The sequence below is a fragment of the Oryx dammah genome, unplaced genomic scaffold (genome assembly GCF_014754425.2).
Source record: "Oryx dammah isolate SB20612 unplaced genomic scaffold, SCBI_Odam_1.1 HiC_scaffold_4, whole genome shotgun sequence".
NCBI lineage: Eukaryota > Metazoa > Chordata > Mammalia > Artiodactyla > Bovidae > Oryx > Oryx dammah.
Window position 1 is genome coordinate 15620227 of NW_024070188.1, and position 19637 is coordinate 15639863.

A 19637-nucleotide genomic window follows, 5' to 3' on the forward strand; every position below is an offset into this window, starting at 1 on the left:
TTGTTACTAATTATATTGATAGTTTCCATTTATGAATGAGACTTTAAGCTGCTTTGCTTCTGCAACACTTGCATGAAATATTCACTTCATTTGTTTTTTCAACTGCTTGCAAGACATGTCTGTTACTGAGTCCAAGCTTGCTCTGCTCAACCACAACAAGCCAATAAATAGAAGAGATGAGGTGTTGAGGCAAAGAATACAACTTTATTAGTAAAGCCTGCTGACGGAGAAGATGCCAGACTAATGTCTCAAAGTAACTTTCATCAGGATCTGGATGCCAGGTTCTTTTATAGAACAAATGTGGGGGGAGGTGAGGAAACAAAGTAAGAAGGCTGTTAATCTTGCAAACAGCTCCTAGAATGGCAAGCCTCAGGCAAGGGATTTGTTCATTTCTTCTTCCCTGCCATCCACAGGTGGACAGGGTCCTGAACAAAGGCACTTTTAGTCAGGCAAAAGGGCAGAATTCTCTGAAGCAGGCAATTATGTATGTTTATAATAACAAAACCAAAGAAAAACAAGTCAAAAAAACAGTTCCAACATAGAGTCAAAATTGGCTTTTCCCTGCAACATGTCATTTTTGGGTATCTTGTTGACACATGAAAAAAATATATTCAAGACAAAGATAATGTCTTCCTCCAAAGAACTCTGTTCCCTATGTTCCATATCACAATTGATGGTAGTTATCTTTCTATGAATCAAGAATTCCTGGAGTCCTTTTTTTTATATGATCTTCAGCTTTTAAAAAAATCTGACTTATATCCTGCTCCCTGATAAACTATTATTTTCTGACCAGTGAAATTCTAGTCAACTGAGGAACCTAAACTGAAATGGCATCTTTTCAGTAAAAACCTTCCCCAGTTTTAATAGTAGAACTAATCTTTTTTTTTCTGTTATCTATTTGGCTCTACTGGAGAACTTATAATGTGTATGGTACAATATTTTGCTATTTATTGGCTGTTTCACATACTGTTTCTATGTACAGACCACTTCAAAACTTAGTGATATAAGACAGCTGATTTAACTTTCCTCATGATTTGGAGGATCAAGAAGTTCAGGAGGGATCAACTGAGCAGTTTTTCACTTGGATATCTCCTGTGATTACAGTCAGTTATAAGCTTGGACTGTGGATATCTGAAGTAATTTGACTTCTGGATGTCCAGGATGGCCTGCTTAGCTGGCTGGCAGTTGACGCTAGCTTGTGGCTGGGAGCTCAGCCGGGGCTGTTGAACTGGATTGCTTGTATGTAATGTTGCCAGCCTGGCGGTGTCGGCTGGAGTATTCACATGGAAGCCAGCTTCCCCCAGAGCTAGCCCCCCTAGAGAAGCAGAAGCAGATAGAAACCACATGGTTTATCCTGATTTAGCTTAGGAATTCACACAGCAACACTTCCACTCTATTCTGTTGATTACAAGTGACTCAGCCAAACTGACAGACTGTCCAGCCCACGCCTCCCCATTCTCTCTTCTGTCCTAAAATGTCCTTTCAGCTCTGTTGCTCTTGGTCTAATTCCTTGCCATCTCTCAAGATCTTATTCAGTGCCACCTGCCAGAGCCTTTCCTGATTCCATCATTGAGCTACCAAAGCCAATATTTTTTTCTTTGAGTTCAAAGAGACATTTAGTTCAAATCTCATATTTCCCATTTATTAATGAGAGCTACATGAACTTGGCCACATTATTTAATCCCTTTATGTGAAAAGCAGGGGTAATAACTGAACCTACATAACTTTTAGGGTTATTGTGAACACTGTGTGACTAAATAGTAGAGAGCATTCCCTGTGATACCTAGTAAGTAGACAATATTAGCTATTATTCTCCAAAGCCCATAGAATTTTATTTGTATATTTTTCTATGTACCATAATCTGCCCCTTATAATAATTTGTGGGCTTATTTTCTATCTTACGCATACTTAGTTCTTTATGTTACAGGCAATTTATCCCAGTAGAAACCTCTACCTTGAATATCAATGCAGAGCCCCTAGGTTCTTTATGCCTCAGTAAACATAATGTAAAGAACTTGTCATTTTCCTCTATTATTCCTTGTAACCTTTTCTCCTCATGATTCTTCTTGCAGAAATTAGAAAAGAAAAATCTGGGAAGACTTCTTCAGTTCTGAAGGATAAAGGTAATAGAGTCAGTTTAACATAACACTAGAAACTTATTAACAAAAGTATCTGAATGTGTCCACGGTACGTCAGTCATCTCCTTGCAGATTTGTGGGTCAGAATTGCGCATGACACTCATGTATTTGAAAACTTTTGTTTATTTGCCTGTCCCTTAAATATTTACTTTCTGTTCACCATGATCTAAAAGTGCTTTTATTATAATTTCTGAAAGAAAGGAAAAAAGATGAAAAAAAAATTAAGAATGAAAAGGTGAAAGAAAAATGTTAAAATGAAAGGAAAGGATATAAGGAGGACTTGCTTCCATGCCCTCTGGTTCTCTTCTTTCTATCCATTCTTTAAATATGTATTTACTGCATCATCTTTCCAAGCACTTGCTAATCATTGGCGAAACAAAGATGGCAAAGCTAGGAATGGGGAGGAAGACTTGGGAACTGAAATTCTGAATTCTGCTATTTTCAGACTTTCATGCATTGGAGAAGGAAATGGCAACCCCCTCCAGTGTTCTTGCCTGGAGAATCCCAGGGACGGGGGAGCCTGGTGGGCTGCAGTCTATGGGGTCGCACAGATTCGGCCACGACTGAAGCGACTTAGCAGCAGCAGCAGCAGCAGCAGCAGCAGTCATGTCCTGTCTGCTTTAGTCTGGTCAGGTTCCTTATTGCTATGGAAGAGCATAACATTCTTTTTTTAAATTTTCGACTTCAATCTCTTGAATGGATTGACTTTTCTCTCAATCCATCCAAATTCCAGGACTCTTTCTAAGAATAGTGTCACATAAAACGTCAGGTCTTTTCTATTGAGGTCATAATCAAGTCTGAGGAATTAGAGAAGGCTTTCCTGAAGAAGTTATATTAAATTCAAGTACAAAGGGAGAGGAGTTATCCAGGCAAAGGTGTGAGGATTATTTGGGAGAAGTTCAGAAGCAGGGCATCTGCCCTTTGCCAGGCACAGTGAATTCTACTTTATATATTTTGTTTCTGCAAATTGGGCTTGATATCTACATTTCAGTAAACAAGGAAGGAAGCTGAGGTATATGTAATTTAAATTACTCAATGTCACACTGTGGGTGGGAAGCAAAGGCAAGAATCAGAGTCAAGTCTGCTGGATTTAATACCCCTTTATTCCATTTTAACACAGATATTGTCTAATCCTTTAACAAAGGCTCTTTTTTTTTTTTTTTTTTTAGTATTCTTCAAAGCACCTTTGCTTTGAGTGTAGAGCTCATTACCTATTCTTGAAAATCTATTTGACATAGACAAATGTCCATACAATGTGGAAAAGTATGCTTGTAGTCCTTTTACTATTGGGTGACTCCCCTTAATTCCCACAGAAGAGCTCAGTCCATTTTTCACCAGTGATTACTTGTTCTCTGAGAGAGAGAGAGACTCCTTCTCACCTCCACTATCATTTTATCTGGCAATTTACGAAAACAGTGTCCTTGTTTGTATGGAAACTAAAAGTATTATTGAAACACACCACCAGGAAAATCCATATATAGATGCAGAATCTAAACCTTCCTCCTTCCAGTATAGTATGAAATAGACTTATTTTGTTGAGCATATATGTCACGAGAATACTTAGACCATATATTATTGTTTGCTATGAAAACAACTCAACAGAAAAGTTGGGTCTTAACTCTAACACTATCTTTCAAGCAATGACGATTATAAAAATTTTCAATTATTACTTAAAGACTTCACTTCTGCTGCAGACTAAACTACTTGGAAATGGTAGTTGTAAACAGCTGTCCTGGAAAACATTATCTGGGACAATTTAAATCCACACTGACCACTTTACGAAGTAGGCCCTTATAATTTCTATTACTGTTGTTGTTACTAACGTACAATTGCAGACAATTTCCTAAGGAACACTTTTTCCTCAGTGTTAAATTCTCTACTATTTGTAAGATGTCTCCATGGTCACTATAAAATGATGTATATTAAAGTCTATTACATATGATTATTGATTTAATCATATTTTAAATGAACCTCTTTTTAAATTCAAGTTGTGTTAATGCCCTCAATTATCTTTGTTATATACAAGTCGAGTGCTATTTTAGAAGTTTATTGTCACTTTTCCTTTAGTTTCTGAATATAATTTTCTTTACATAGAAAAATCAGAGAAAATGGTGTGTTACCCATACAATTTCAGTGACTTTAACCTCTGCAGTGTTATTGTTTCTGGAATCAGTTTTTGAAACCTGCTGCTGAGCTGTGGCAGAGTCAGAGTGCAGCAATTCTACTTGCTGCATAGCTACTTATTTCATGGAGCAGCCCAAAGGTTGCCTACTTTACCCAGTCTCCTATAGTTTCCACTTGTATGTACATATTAGGAAACCCATATTGAAACAATGCTGCATTTCTAAAACCAGAATTATTACACAGAAATCATTTAGGGCCACATTTACTGGGGATATGACAACCGTGAATAAATTAGGCATTTAGATAAACATCAATGTCTTAGTCGCTCAGTTGTGTCCAACTCTTTGCTGTCCCATGGACTGCAGCCCACCAGGCTCCTCTGTCCATGGGATTCTTCAGGCAAGAATACTGAAGTGAGTTGCCGTGCCCTCCTCCAGGGAATCTTCCCAACCCAGGGATCAATCCTGGGACCCCTACATTGTAGGCAGGTTTTTTACCATCTGAGCCATCAGGGAAGCCCAGGGAACATCATCAGGCTTGTGTATTTAAGGACATATAGAGAGGGCTGGAGATGATCATTACAAAGGAAAGGAGCCAGAGAAAGACACATCTTGCTGGCTTTTGCTGCTGATTCACTACTGACTCTCTGGGATAGTAAGTCTTCTCTACATACTCAAGTGGGCAGAGCCCTGCTTAAGTGGCCCTGACCACCCAGAAATCAGACACTCCTGTTGTAGTCGTTCTGACATTCACCCTATCCTCTTGCAACTTGCTTCTTACAACTGGTCTGATTTATCTGAGGTTGTGGGATTCACCGATGGTCCAAGGAACTGCAAACCAAACTGTAACCAGGGAACAAGGAGATTAATTATTTCTCTTCTATTGAGAATGCAATAATAGCACCCGCAGGTGCCTCTGGTATTGGTGTAATATGATGGACATTAGAATTGTTGACTAGTTTTGTGACTCAAGCTTGTGTATGTTTGGATCTAATGCCAGGAAATTCTCAGCAGAGCTTATCTTCTTTCATATTCTGATACCCAGCACCATGCGCCTGAGGTTTCCCCCAACTTCTATTTGTCTTCTTCACCGTACTTTTTCTTGGCTGTTCCCACTCACCAAACAAAAGCTACCACTAAGGGTACGGTAAGTTTTCTGATGACTTTGCCTCTTATCCCCAGTGATTTATTCATCATGAATTCTCACCCAAGTTCCTTATTGCCTTTGACTCTGGGAGCAGGGTAGGGGAATGGAAAACCTAGAATGATCTTCCTATTTCTTTGTGAACTTTTCTATATCACCACCTCCCTGCCAGATTATTTTGAGAATTCCAAGTTATATCCCAGCACATTTAAATATGTTCTAGATCCTGATAATGAAGATTCCTAAGACTTCCTGTAGGCTCTTGGTTAAATGTAAAGAAACTACCATATTTATACAAACAACACACATGCAAAAATGTGCTCTCCAGTGCTTTGCTCCTGACAAACAAGACAGTTAAGTTGAAAAAAATGTGTAAATAGCTGACCCAAACCAATGATATATTTATTCTTCCTAACACAAAAGTGAAGAGTTCCCATATAACCCTGTCTCCCATTTTTGGTCAGCTTTAGCATCCTTGGGTAGTTAGGCTCAGACCACCCTACAGACTTCTTAAATCAGGTCAAAGTCCCTTGAAGTCAAAAAGGACACACAGAAGAAATGAGATGAAGGAAAGTCAGTGCAGATGACCCAGCATGGTGGCAAAGGCATCTTCCTGTTAGCAACTTGGAAATAAAAATCATTTCTATTTTCTGAGGACTTTCCCCAAATTTATAGTGATGGGTTTATGGCCTTCAGATACTTTTAAAAAGTCTGTCTGTTTTCTACATCTTCTTTCTTTCTCCTTTAAAATCAAAGCAGTCCATGGGCCCTCTTCTGAGGTCTTGTACTTTACAACTACTTTAATCTCACACAATTGTATACAGATATCCATTTAAATCAACAAGCTGGATTTTGAATTTTGAAGTTCCAGGCATTGCATTCTCCCATTCCACCAAGAATCTGTCCCTATCACCACTTCTCATTTCACAATACATTAACTCTTTTGGTTTAGCCAGGAAATGCAAAACAGTAAATTACCACCCTCTTCCTGAAAGAAAAAGTTAATGAAGCTTTTCAGTGTGTTCAATTCATGGCTCTTGATTTCATTTTCACATGCTGACATGTGAGAAAAATTGATCCTATTTATTCTTAGCACAATAAATAGCAACAGGGACACTTCTTTTCCACCAAAACCATTTAAAAAATTCTACAAGCCTATGGATATTTAAGGCTATAGTTTATGTACTGAGAAAATCTTGCTTTGAGGGACACCACCTTTTCAATGGAACCCCAAAATCCATTCTTGAAATGATCCTAACTCACCTCGACTCAGTCAATTCTGGGTTGCTTGAGTGGCATGTTCATTTACAAGTACCACCACCATATCTTTTTCATTCCACCCCACACCATAGACCAGATTTCCCTGGTGGCTCAGACGGTAAAGGTCTGTCTACAACGCCAGAGACCCGGGTTCGATCCCTGGGTCAGGAAGATCCCCTGGAGAAGGAAATAGCAGCCCACTCCAGTACTGTTGCCTGGAAAATCCCATGGACAGAGGAGCCTGGTAGGCTACAGTCCGTGGGGGTCACAAAGAGTCGGACATGACTGAGCGACTCCACTTTCCACACCATAGAAGGGAATAGGAAACAAAGGGCTGGAAGGATTCATTTCTTTCTTTCCTTCCTTTCTCACTGTATTATAAGTCATTTTTGTCAGTAAAATAGGTACTGAGACTTAGTGTTGCAGAAAAGGCAGAGAATTGGTTTTATTTTCTATTTTTAATGAGTTATTGAGAGACTTCCCTGGTGGCTCAGACGGTAAAGCGTCTGTCTACAATGCGGGAAACCCGGGTTCAAGCCCTGGGTTGGGAAGATCCCCTGGAGAAGGAAATGGCAATCCACTCCAGTACTATTGCCTGGAAAATCCCATTGACAGCGGAGCCTGGTAGGCTACAGTCTATGGGGTCACAAAGAGTGGGACACGACTGAGCGACTTCACTTTCACTTTCAATGTTGTTCAAGGTATTGCCCATAGATTTCTCTGGAACCCATGATATGATTAGAATCATTTTGTATTTGAACCTAGTAGAACAAGTGGAGTTTTACTTGATTTGCTTTAACTAAGGACCCCATGTTTAAGACATTGGGAGCTCATAGATGAAACTGTCTCAGTATTTATCTTAGTCTTATTCTTGAAATCTGTTTAACTTGAGTCTGATGACTAAAACACCACATTTACATGATATATGCAGAGTTTTCCATTTGATTGTTTATTTTATTTTTTTTTGAAGAAACATAGCCCGAGAGAAGTAAACTAAGTTAGTGCTGATTATAACAGTTTTGGAAGACTTCTAGATGCTGAAGTCATGTGTTTTTTTAAAATCACAGACAAAGCAAGTTCCTAGCCATCCGAAAACTCATCCTCTTAAATGAATACATAGATTGTACATCATTCTACGATTTGCATTTATTTTAAAAAAATATGACTAGAAAATGGCTTGTTGTACTGTATACTGTTCTTTATGATTAAAATTATTTTTGAAAGAAAACATCATATCATTTCCACCTTGGTTCACCTTACTAATAGCTTATTGACTCCACTGTGTGTGTGTTAGTATTTTGATCTTGGTTTCAAACACGTGTTCAATGTTTCTTTCCAGAGCCTACTAAGGAAAAAGAAGCAAAGGTTCCAGCTTCCCTAAAGGAAAAAGGTATTACTCTATAATGAAATGTGAAAACACATTGATCCACCTATTGCATATTCAGTTACTTGCAATAAAGCCACATATTATTCATTTATTTTTTATACTTTCAAAGGTATAACTTTCATATGTACTTCTGTGTTTTGATGCAAAGGGAAAAGAACTTATTCTCTATTGTAAAATTTTAAATTGTACTATGAAACAATGTACACATGAAAGAGTAGCCATGTCAGAGATATTGAGAAAGCTTAGAATATATAAAAAACAAGTTCCTACTGTATAGCACAGGGAACTATATCCAATCTCCTGAGATAATCTGTGATGGAAAATTATATTTAAAAAGAATGTAAATATGTGTAAAACTGAGTCAATTTGCTGTATAGCAGAGATTGGCACAACATTGTAAATCAGCTTTACTTCAATAAAAAAAAATACATATGCTGTTCTGATTTTATCAGTCTGTAGTAGAACATCTACGTTTTATAAATATCCTAAGGTGAATCCTATTAGGGATGGCCATGGAAAGCAAAGGTTTAAGATATAAAAAAAATATTTAAAATTTCTCAGTGATAGCTTGCCATTCTTTCAGTTCAGATACAGTAAAATCCTAACAAATTTTATAGCTGGGAGACACTTAGAGGTAAACTCTAAAGATTTTGGCGTGAGGTCCAAAATCCTCACCCTATAGATGGATAACACTGAAATAGTCTAGAAACTTTTCAAAGTTATTATAATTTGCAGCAGAACCTGCATGAGAATTCTGATCTCCCAGTCAAGCACTATGGGCTTACTAAGAGCTTACTAAAGGCTCTTATTGGCCCTCTGGCCTTCCTATTATACTAGGCTCATAGGTATGTGGATTCTGATATGCCATGCATCAAGTTACGTTCCCTAAAATGTAAGTATATATGCTAAGTCCAATGTAATACATTTAGTTTCTAATTATCCCAGTAACGTCTGTGGGCCTGGTATCATTCTCCAAATTGTCTAATATTTCTTATCATTAAAATGAACATATTAGTGAACCAGTAAAACCATGAAATACACCTGCTGTATTAAATGTTCAAATAGAGCCTGTTTCTTCTTTACCCTGAAGAGAAATCTGTGTGAACTACTGACCAATATGCAAGGGCTTAGTGTAAAAATCCCAACTATTGGAATTTTATTAAAAGAAAAAGCTTTTCATGAACTTGTATAAACATGTGTTGGAGCTGAGGGCAACGTGGAAGTGCAGTGGGAGGGGAAGCTGACAGAAGACTTAGTGAGATACATGAGAGATGGAGGAGAGACTCCGTTAGTCAGTGTAGCAATTTATAAAAAACATACCCTCAAGTCATATTTTTTCTTATTTTTCAATTAAATTTAAATTAAACAAAATTGTTATTTAATGAAACAAGAAAGCACAGCATAATTTTTTTCTCAGCCCACATAACGTACTTAATTTATTTTAAAGTACTTAAAGCAATAACGATTCCAAACCTATTAAGGCATTTACGTTTCACTTTAGAAACATATCATATCCAAAACTTTATTTTTATTGTCCCCTGTGTAGTAGTTATTTTGGTGCTATATACGCTTTCAAGTTATTCTGGCATAATATGTAAATTCAAATATTTTGCTTGCAGGAGAATTCTTACATGTTATGTTAAATGTTCAATAGGGAGCCAAATGTTGTTACATTGTATTATTTGAAGAATGAATTAATTATGAAGACTAAAGACATTCCTTTGTATTTAGATAATTTATTTCTTTAAAATAACTCTACATTTCTTTTTCATGATCTGACTGTCAATTTCAATAAACATTTATATAAATATCTAAATTAAAAGATTTGATTCCATCAAGTAATTTAATCATTCAGTGATGTTATAATTTTTTTCCAATCTAAGATATAAGTATTAAAAAATGAGGAACAGACAGGAGTATTATAAATTTCCACAGTTTTATTAAGAAAGCAAAATGCAAAATTTTTCCCCACTAGAAATGTGTGTGGAATATATAAATATATAAATGAAAAACAATTTAGGAGAGTCAGGCACAACTTAGTGAATAAACAACAACAAAAACACATGGTGCTAATTTGAGTCTTTGAACACTAGAAATATCTGTTTAAAAGTTTCCTGTCTTCTTTCATTGTTCTGGGAATTGTTTTTTCATCATCCTATCCCAGATGGTCAGCGTAGCTCCACCCAGTGCATGATCACAGACAATGATGGTGGGGAACGCAGCATTTTGGAAAAGATGCATTTTTTTTTAAAGTTATATGCTCATTTCATTAATGTTGAACCTTCTGCATTACTATATGTTTCAAATAACTGCTTGAGAATATTTAATATCTTTTTTATTTTACCATTTAAAGCAACAATGACCTCTTATAGTAATACACTGAGATATTATTGGTGCTTTGAAATTTTTTGCATTTGATGTCCTCATTTGTTTCCTACCAAACAACCAAGTTCCCGGCATGTGGTGCTGAGTGTGAATGACAGTCCTTGGACATTTTGACAGAAAGAATAGCATTATATGCAAAGACTTTCACTTTGACCTGTGAGAGGTGGTGTCACCTTAGACTTTCTTTCCTTAGAGGGAGTCAGTAAATTCTCACATATATTAGAACAGCTACAATTTTAAAAATTCTTACTAAAAAATAAGTTAATTTTAAAAGAAATCTTGTTAGATTGAAAGCTTATCATATCTTCTTTTGTAAATAATGAAACTGAAAGTGTGAATGTGTTAGTTACTCAGTCATGTCTGACTCTTTGAGACCCATGGACCGTAGCCTGCCAGGGATAATTGAAAGCCTTCATTTAATGTCCAATCAAAAAGCATGAAACATAATAATATCATGCACACTTAAATGATAAAATTCACAGATACATGGAAATTAAACAACATATTCTTAAAAATCTGGTAGGTCAAAGAAAAAATTAAAAGGGAGATTAAAAAATATCCTCAGAAAAATGAAAATGAAAACTCAACATACCAAAACTTAACAAAATGCATCAAAAGCAGTTCTAAGAGAGAAGTTCATAGAATAAGTACATTAAAAAATAGAAAGATTTCAAATAAACAACCTAACTGCATACTTCAAGGTATTAGAGAAAAAAAAGAACAAACTAAGCCTATCGTTAGCAGAAGGAAGGAAATAAAAAAGATTAGAGCAGACTTAAACAAAATAGAGAGTAGAAAGATCAACAAAACCAAGAGTTGTTTTTTGAAAAGATCAATAAAAATGACAAACCTTTGGCTAGATTAAAAAAAAAAAAAGAAGAACCAAGTAAAATAAAATCAGAGTAAAAGAGGAGATGTTATAACTCTTGCCACAAAAAATTAAAAAGAGGATCATAAAAGACTACTATGAATGTTTATATGCCAACAACTTGGATAACCTAGAAGATATGAGTAAATATCTAGAAGCATGCAATGGCCAAGACTGAATCATGAAGAAATAAAAAATTTGAACAGAGTAATAACAATGAGAACATAATGAAGAAAAGTCCAGGACCAGAAGGCTTCTTGCTGAATTCTGCCAAACATGTGAACAAAAATTATTTACAGTTCCTTTCCTGAAGATAAGAATAGTACCAATAACAGTAGCACTTTTATTCTAAGCAGCAATTAACAGTCTAACACTTTTCCAGTTAAGCCCATCAGGCCAAACTGCCAAGTTGATAGAATGAATGGAAAGTGGTTATGTGTTGGTAAGCCAAGTAGTTGAGACTGCCAGAATTTTTTCTGTAATCACTGGCTTTCCAAAATTAATGTATCCAAGTACTGTGAATTTTATTTCCTTCCTCCAAAAAGTTAATGTACATAATATATGTACAACTATATTATGTGAAATATATGGACAATCATAAATGTAAAGCTTCAATATTCCTTCCTTGGTATTCTTTCCATTTAAGCCCTCAAAAGAATGACTCACTTTCACTTTGTGTGTTCATTTTTCTTGTCACTCCAAGCCACCTTATGCAAATATTCTAATGTGCTTCTCTCCTTAAAGGAAAAAATTTTTAAATATTATAGTTTTTATTTATTAATTCATTTTTATTTTTTTGTTCACTTTTTTAAAAAGCTTTAAATGTATTCTTTTTCGTATCAGGTCGTCTATTATTTTTATGTGTTTAACCAGATGTAGGATGATCCATACCTATGACCTTTGACCTTTTATTAACATAACTGATTATTCTCACTTCAACAAAGAAAATGCATGCTGGTGCTCAGAGATATAATAAAAAGTGACTCTCTTTCGTTTAGGGAAAAAAGAAAAGAATGTCTGCTTATTTGGCAAGTGATTTTTGCACCATTTTCTGAACCATTTGAATGGTTTAAAGTCACCTGGCTCATTACCTGAAATAAATCCAACCACCTCTCCTGCCATCTTCAGATAACATCACAGGACCTTGTTGATACTATTATCTATGCGACCTACAACATGTTCCGTCTCCTCACATTATTTCTTACTTAGAGTCTGCATGTTGGGAAGTTTCAGGGAAAGGTAGAATAATGAGACACATAGCACATAGCAAGGCATACAGAAAAGATTAGATAGAGACAGAGTGGCGTTATCAGGAACGTGGTACATTGTATTTAGCATATACAAAAGGCAAAGGATCACAAAAATGAAATGATGACAGAATGAGGCAGGGGAAATATGTGCATTTATTCTGTGCTGCAAAGAGAGAATGCCCTCTGGCTCATTTTGTGTTTTTAGTGTCCGCTCAGCAGACTTACTTTGTGAGCACCAAAGTCCTGTGGGAATCTTGCCAAAGAAGTGTTGCCGAATCAGGACTTAGGCATAAACATTGAGTCATGCATTAAGTGTTTGTATTGCAAACTAAAGCTATTTTAGAACTGTAACTATAGAAGCTTATAAAGCATAATTTCTTCTCCTGTTGACATAATGGGAATGAGAGGTGAGAGAGAGACAGACACAGCCACAAATACAGAGAGAGAATAGGTGCGGTGGGGGTGTGTTTGTGGATGTGTGCATACATGTTATGGAAAGAGCGCTGTGCCCAGTAGCTTGAGACTCTAACTGCAGCTCTGAAATTACCAGATAGCTATCTGAAGATAATGTCCCCCAGTGCTGTGTGTCTGCTGGGTCCATTCTAATGGTCTTTTCCACCCATGTAAATTTTTGATTAGTGGCACAAGGATTCTACTTTATATTTCGGTCTAAACCGTCTAAAAAGGAAACATGAATTTTATTTTCTTGGCATTTTGAAACCATGTCTTAAATTGTTTTGTTTCATAACAACTTTTGAGTGATAGTATAATATTCTGGGGATATCTTAGTCATGAGACCCCACTAATGAAAAAGACACAATCCTTGCCCTCCAAGATCTCAGGATACTTGGTAAAGAGAGCTGGAAGAAAGTAAAAGTGAAGCGGCCTCCAGTGGTGCCTTAGATGAGGCATACCAAAGTTTTCATCCAATCAGTGGATATCTATGAGTTATATGTTCATACATGAATGCTCAGGAAATATTAGTTAAATTATTCAGTCTAATTTCAGCCACAGATACATCAGCTAATTATCATTGTTCCCATTTCAAAAGGTTAGGAATTTAAATTTTAAATTGCATTAGATCATTTGGTTAATAAATAGAGAAATAAGTTTTAAACTGAGGGACTTTTTTGTTTGGTTGGTTGGTTTTTCTCCAGCTGCAGTGCAACAAATGATCTCTTGCTTTGGATGAGATTGGGCAATTACTTGAGAACACCATCACCTTGCCCCTGTATTATGAATGAAAGGATTCCTCAGTTTACAACCACAGATAACACCGATTTAAAAACTCAGGCAAGAAAAACAGGAGCATAGAAGATGCATGAGGTTTCATAAACATGTGAACGTGGTTAAATAAGAGAAAGGAAAAAACTTAAACAGCCCATGTAGTATTGAATTAAAGAAATGTAGACAGAGATAAGATGAAAAGTGGAGTAGAAGTTGGTAAGTGTTGGTTCTCTCTGTGACTTTACCTAAACTCAGGGCAGTCTTGTCTTTTTGGAAATCTATGAACTAAAGATGATCCCAGTCAAACTGATTGGTAATCAGAGCTTGTCTTTCCCACAGTTGTATTTACCTGGATTACAACATCATGCATCCACAGCAGATGAAATCAAATGCTACCTACTAAAATATATCTCTTATTTTCAACAGTTTCTCTTAAGACATAGTTAAGAAGAAACATGGAATCACTGAAGTTTGTTCCAAATCCCAAATCTTGTAGTGAAGTTGATTAGAGTAACAGTAGTGCTCTATCTCTCATGCAGAAAAGAAAATGTGAAAGTGTGTATGTGTGTGTTTTACAAAACATTTATTGTTAAATAATACAGTGAGGACCACGTGTGTGTGCATGCTAAGTCGCTTCAGTCATGTCCATCTCTTTGCAACCCCATGGACTGAAGCCCGCCAGGCTCCTCTGTCCATGGGATTCTCCAGGCAAAAATACTAGAGTGGATTGCCATTTCTTCCTCCAGGAGATCTTCCTGAAGGGATCAAAACTGTGTCACCTGCGGCTCCTGCATTGCAGGCAGATTCTTTACCACTTGAATGACAAGGGAAGCCCAATGAGGACCACAGGGAAATGTAGATGTGTATATGTGTGTAATTGTAATAGTAACAGATATTCATCAAAAAGTGCAAATGACTACTCAAAAGATGCAAAAATCAGGGATTTAGATGAAATTTATGAATGTACCTTCATTTAATGTAACTATTTTATTTAAATATATTTATATTTAAATATGCTTTATCATTATGGTGGAAAATTATAAGAAAAATCATTTCAAATATCAGTAAAGAGACTAACATACACTGTTTGCTTTGTTCTAAGTGCTTCACAAGTAGTGTTCAATCTAATTTTCACAACAATCCTTTTTTTCATTAATGTGAAAATTGAAGCACTAGGAGTGAATCGCCCAGGTCACACAGTCACCTAAGGTACATTTGGGACTCATGCCTGGCAGCATGACCTGCCTCCTTTGCTAGCAGGCTTTCTAGACTCCCTCAGACCAAAACTGACATACAATTGACTAAGAAAAACAATACTGAAGCTCCTTTATATATTTCATACAAATGGATTTGGTGACCTGATTTTGAATGTAAAGTCTCTCCATGCCACTAAATATTAACTACTGCTCTGGCAGTGAGTGAGACAGTTATCAATATTTTATCAATAGTCAGTCTATTTATCTAGTTTAACCAGCTTAATTTAGGAAATTGTTTATATGATTCATTATTTAATGACTGGCTGAAAAAAATAGAAACCTCAATGGCTTTACTGTTCATGCCAATTACAATCTTAATGACTCTGTTAAGAATGTGTTCCTATAAGATGTAGTATGTGGCTTTCTATGTAGTTTTTTTGTGTGAGATATTTAAAAACATTCATTCTACCTATATCAACAGTAGTTATAAAAGTGTGCTTATGTGTTTGTTAGTCCCTTAGTCGTGTCTAAATCTTTGCGACCCCATAGACTGTAGCCCACCAGGCTTGTCTGCCCATGGTTTTCTCCCAGTAAGAATACTGGAAGCCATTCCCATCTTCAAGAGATCTTCCTGACCCAGGGATTGAATCCAGGTCTCCTTTCTTGCAGATTCTTTACTGTCTGAGCCACCAGGGGAACCCATAGCAGTGTGCTTACAAATGCTTCACATTTTGGAGTTGGGAAAAATCAGTATTCAGAGACCAGTTTTTCCACTTACTAGGGGGTACATACATAGATAAGTATTAAGCCTCAATGTTATTATCTGTAGGCCTCAATATTATTATCTGTAAAGTGGGTGTAATATTAGGTTTATATTAGGTGTGTATGTTCATCCATACAACAAATATTTATTGATTCCTAGTCTGTGCAAAGCACTGATCTGGGCACTATCATACAACAAATAAAATGGAAAATCATCCCAGGACTCAGGAAGTTTGTATTCTACTGTGGTTAGAGAGCTAATAAATATTTATGAATATTTAACATGAATATTTAACATTATTTAAACAAATTTTAGATAATGCATATAATACACTTACTGAGTGCCATGTAGAATATGCAAAACACCATTGGTTGCAAAACCAAGAATTATTATTATATTTTATTCCACATATAAAACTTCTATGTGCTGAAGAAGCAAATAATTGTGTGATAATGATAAATTGTTGTATTGTGTGATAATGATAAAAAAAGATTTGTAAAAGAAAGAGTAGTTGCATTCAGCTTCTAACTTGCAAAGTATTGAAAATGGAGACACTTGAAAAAGAATGCACATTCTTGGGATTTATACTTTCTTTTTGATTTGTGAAGACAAAGCAGAGACTCCTAAACAAAGTTTTTTTCCACTGCTGCCCTTTTTTAAACTCTAGCATATGCATGTTTAAATTTGGTTGGCCTGCTTCTCTTGAGAATGCAGTGTTGATGACATTGAAAAATCATTAATGAAGCTCCCCTCCCCAGGCCCACCAGCAATTTACATTTCATAAATGAAATCAGCTGCCTGGAAAACTCAGTGCTACATACGAATTGGCAGCCTGTCTGCTTCAGCCATTCAGCTTGGGGATTGTTTGATTCCATGTTTCTGTAGTGCTTGTATGTGAAGCTCAAAAGAAGGGCTCATGTGAAAAATGTTTTTGGAAACCATATATTTTTCTTATATAATAATAATGGTAAAAATGTTCTAGCAGTATAGATGGGGTGAAAATAAAAGTTCCTATTCTCTTTTTTTAGCTTCCAGATTACAATCTTCAGCATCAATCACTGCCCTTAGTTTCCTGAAACTTCAGTGAAACTTTTTGACTAAACTTAAAAAAAAAAAAAGTATATACATATATAGGGATTTCCCAATGGCTCAGGGGTAAAGAATCTGCCTTCAATGCAGGAGACACGGGTAGACGTGAGTTTGATCCCTGTGTTGGGACAATTCTGTGCAGGAGTAAATGTCAACCCATTCCAGTATTCTTGCTGGGAAAATCCCATTGACATCAGAGACTGGTGGTCTCAGTCCATAGAGTCACAAAGAGTCAGACATGACTGAGCACACATTATTGTAGACATATATATTGTTTTTATCAAACCAGTCAATCCGAAAGGAAATCAACCCTGAATTTTCATTGGAAGGACTGATGCTGAAGCTGAAGTTCCAATACTTTGGCCACATGATGCGAAGAGCCAACTCATTGGAAAAGACCCTGATGCTGAGAAATATTGAAGGCAGGAAGAGAAGGGGATGACAGAGGATGAGATGGTTGGATGGCATCACCGACTCAATGGACATGAGTTTGAGCACGCTCAGGGAGTTGGTAAAGGACAGAGAAGCCTGGCGGTCCATGTGGTTGCAAACGGTCGGACACAACTGAGCAACTGAACAATGTATACATAGAGCCGATTCACTGGAAAAGACCCTGATGCTGGGGAAGACTGAAGACAGAAGGAAAAGAGGGCGGTAGAGGGTGAAATGGTTAGATAGCTTCACTGACTTAACGGATATGAGTTTGAGTAAACTCTAGGAGATAGTGAAGGACAGAGAAGCCTGGTGTGCTGCAATCCATGGGTTTGCAGAGTTGGACACCACTTAGTGACTGAACAACAATAACATATATACATAAAATATGTCTATGTATATAAGACATATATCTAGTTATCACTTTGATATGACTAAGAACGGGCATCTATATATGACTCAAAGATAAGCTTCAGTAAAAATGCCATCTACAAAACAAAGACACTGAGTTCATAGTGACCAAGTAGCCTAATAAAAGAGATGTTCACCTTAGAAATACTCACCTATCAATTCCTGCTTTGCATATTCAAGGGTAAAATCCCAATTGTGTAAGAACAAAAGAAAATTTCCTTGGGAGGTGCTGCGATTTAAGTTCATGAGCATGGTTTTAAAGTAAGCTTTGTCTATATGCTACTCTTAATTCTCTGATCAGTTTCACATTATTTTCTCCATTTCAGCAATGACAAAATTGAGACGAGGCCTTAAGTTATGCCCAAGGTAACAAAACTAAATAAATGAGCTTGCTCTTTAAGCTAGATTATACGTCCAAGAGCCTTCTTTCCACCCTTGCCAAGAATTCCTAAATTGTGCGTTTATCTTGTTAGTGTTTACATAACACCAAAAGTCAGTAGTTCTAGCATCATGAGAGGGTCCATAGCCCCGTACATGTTGAATGATGATAAGACATTTATATAATTATAAAATTATAAAATTTCATGAACAAGGTAGAAGTTGGTTCTGATTGTACTGTGCACATAGCTGATAAAAATATTCCCCACAACTTTTATTTTTTATAGAAGATCTTTTGATAAGTACCAAGGCTAAAATGATTCCATTTCAAGATTATAATGGCAATGTGATTGACAGGGGAGAAAAACAGGTGAGAAGAAAAGTGAGAAGAAAAACTTTCAAACAGACAGTTCTACATGATGAACAAAATGCCTATGGACCCCATCCTAGGACACTGAATTTTTCTTTAACACTAGAACCATGGGATTAATCAATTTCTTCTGGGACTACAGATACACAGGAGGGAGCATTTTGTCTTTTTCTATATTTTTTTGCTCCATATTTCTTTGCCTGTATTTGTTTTGTTCAGTCATTCATTCAACAATATTTCTTGATCATAACACCACCCGTTAGATATTTGACCAAATGCTGATATTTCAGTAGTGAACAAGACACAGCTCTTGCTCTTATGAAACTTAAAATCTAATGACAGTATACAGACAATAAAGAAAAATTTAATTTAAAAAATGTATAATAAAACTTTATATAACATTAAGGCACATAGGAAACATTAAAATAGTGTACGGGATTCCCTGGTGGCTCAGAGGGTAAAGCGTCTGCCTGCAATGTGGGAGACCCAGGTTTGGTCCCTGGGTCGGAAAGATCCCCTGGAGAAGGAAATGGCAACCCACTCCAGTATTCTTGCCTGGGAAATTCCATGGACAGTGGAGCCTGGTAAGCTACAGTCCATGGAATGGCAGAGTTGCACACAACTGAGCAACTCCATCTCTTCCCAGCTAATGAATGTATTAACTGGAAAAGAGAGATACGTGCCAGGGAGTGTGGATGTGCAATAATAGCACCGACAGTCACTTTTCACGGGATGTGCACTCAAGTGTTATAGGAAGTAGGGTCAGTGGCTATGTAATTCTGTATTACAGACAATTCTGCAGTTAAGCAAACAAGCTTTTTTTTTTTTAATGTAACTTTAGAAAATAGACCCTATTAGGCCAAGCCCTAAATAAAGCCAGTTAGCACTATGCCTGACACAAAATTTATACTAATAGCCCAACCACAAGCTCAGGTTTTCTGCTGTTTGAAAGGAGGAAAAATTTGTAATGTACCAGAACCCTTCCATTAATCAAAACAAGAATTTATGCCAACAAAGGAGAACTCTGAGACCGAGGCAAAATTGTTTAAATACGGGAAAGGATTGGGAAATATGAAAATATGCAATTATTGCAGTGGTTGGGATAGTGTCATGAAGATAGCTCAAAATACTATATTTATCCTATACTTAAGTTAGAATGCAGAGTTTCTAGACAAATGCAATGTCCTAGGACAGTAAGAAAGGACAATATTTTATT

At 36.4% G+C, this 19637-nt stretch overlaps 1 protein-coding gene across 1 annotated transcript in view; it reads left to right on the forward strand.

The window, feature by feature from the left end:
- The window catches only part of LOC120862863 (triadin-like), a 76621-nt gene that overhangs the window by 35645 nt on the left and 21339 nt on the right, over positions 1 to 19637 (forward strand). Inside the window, exons 6-8 of the mRNA XM_040239001.1 lie at positions 2073 to 2123; positions 8005 to 8055; positions 18339 to 18421. Of these exons, the coding sequence (XP_040094935.1) occupies positions 2073 to 2123; positions 8005 to 8055; positions 18339 to 18421 (185 nt within the window). The remainder of the gene's footprint in view (positions 1 to 2072; positions 2124 to 8004; positions 8056 to 18338; positions 18422 to 19637) is intronic.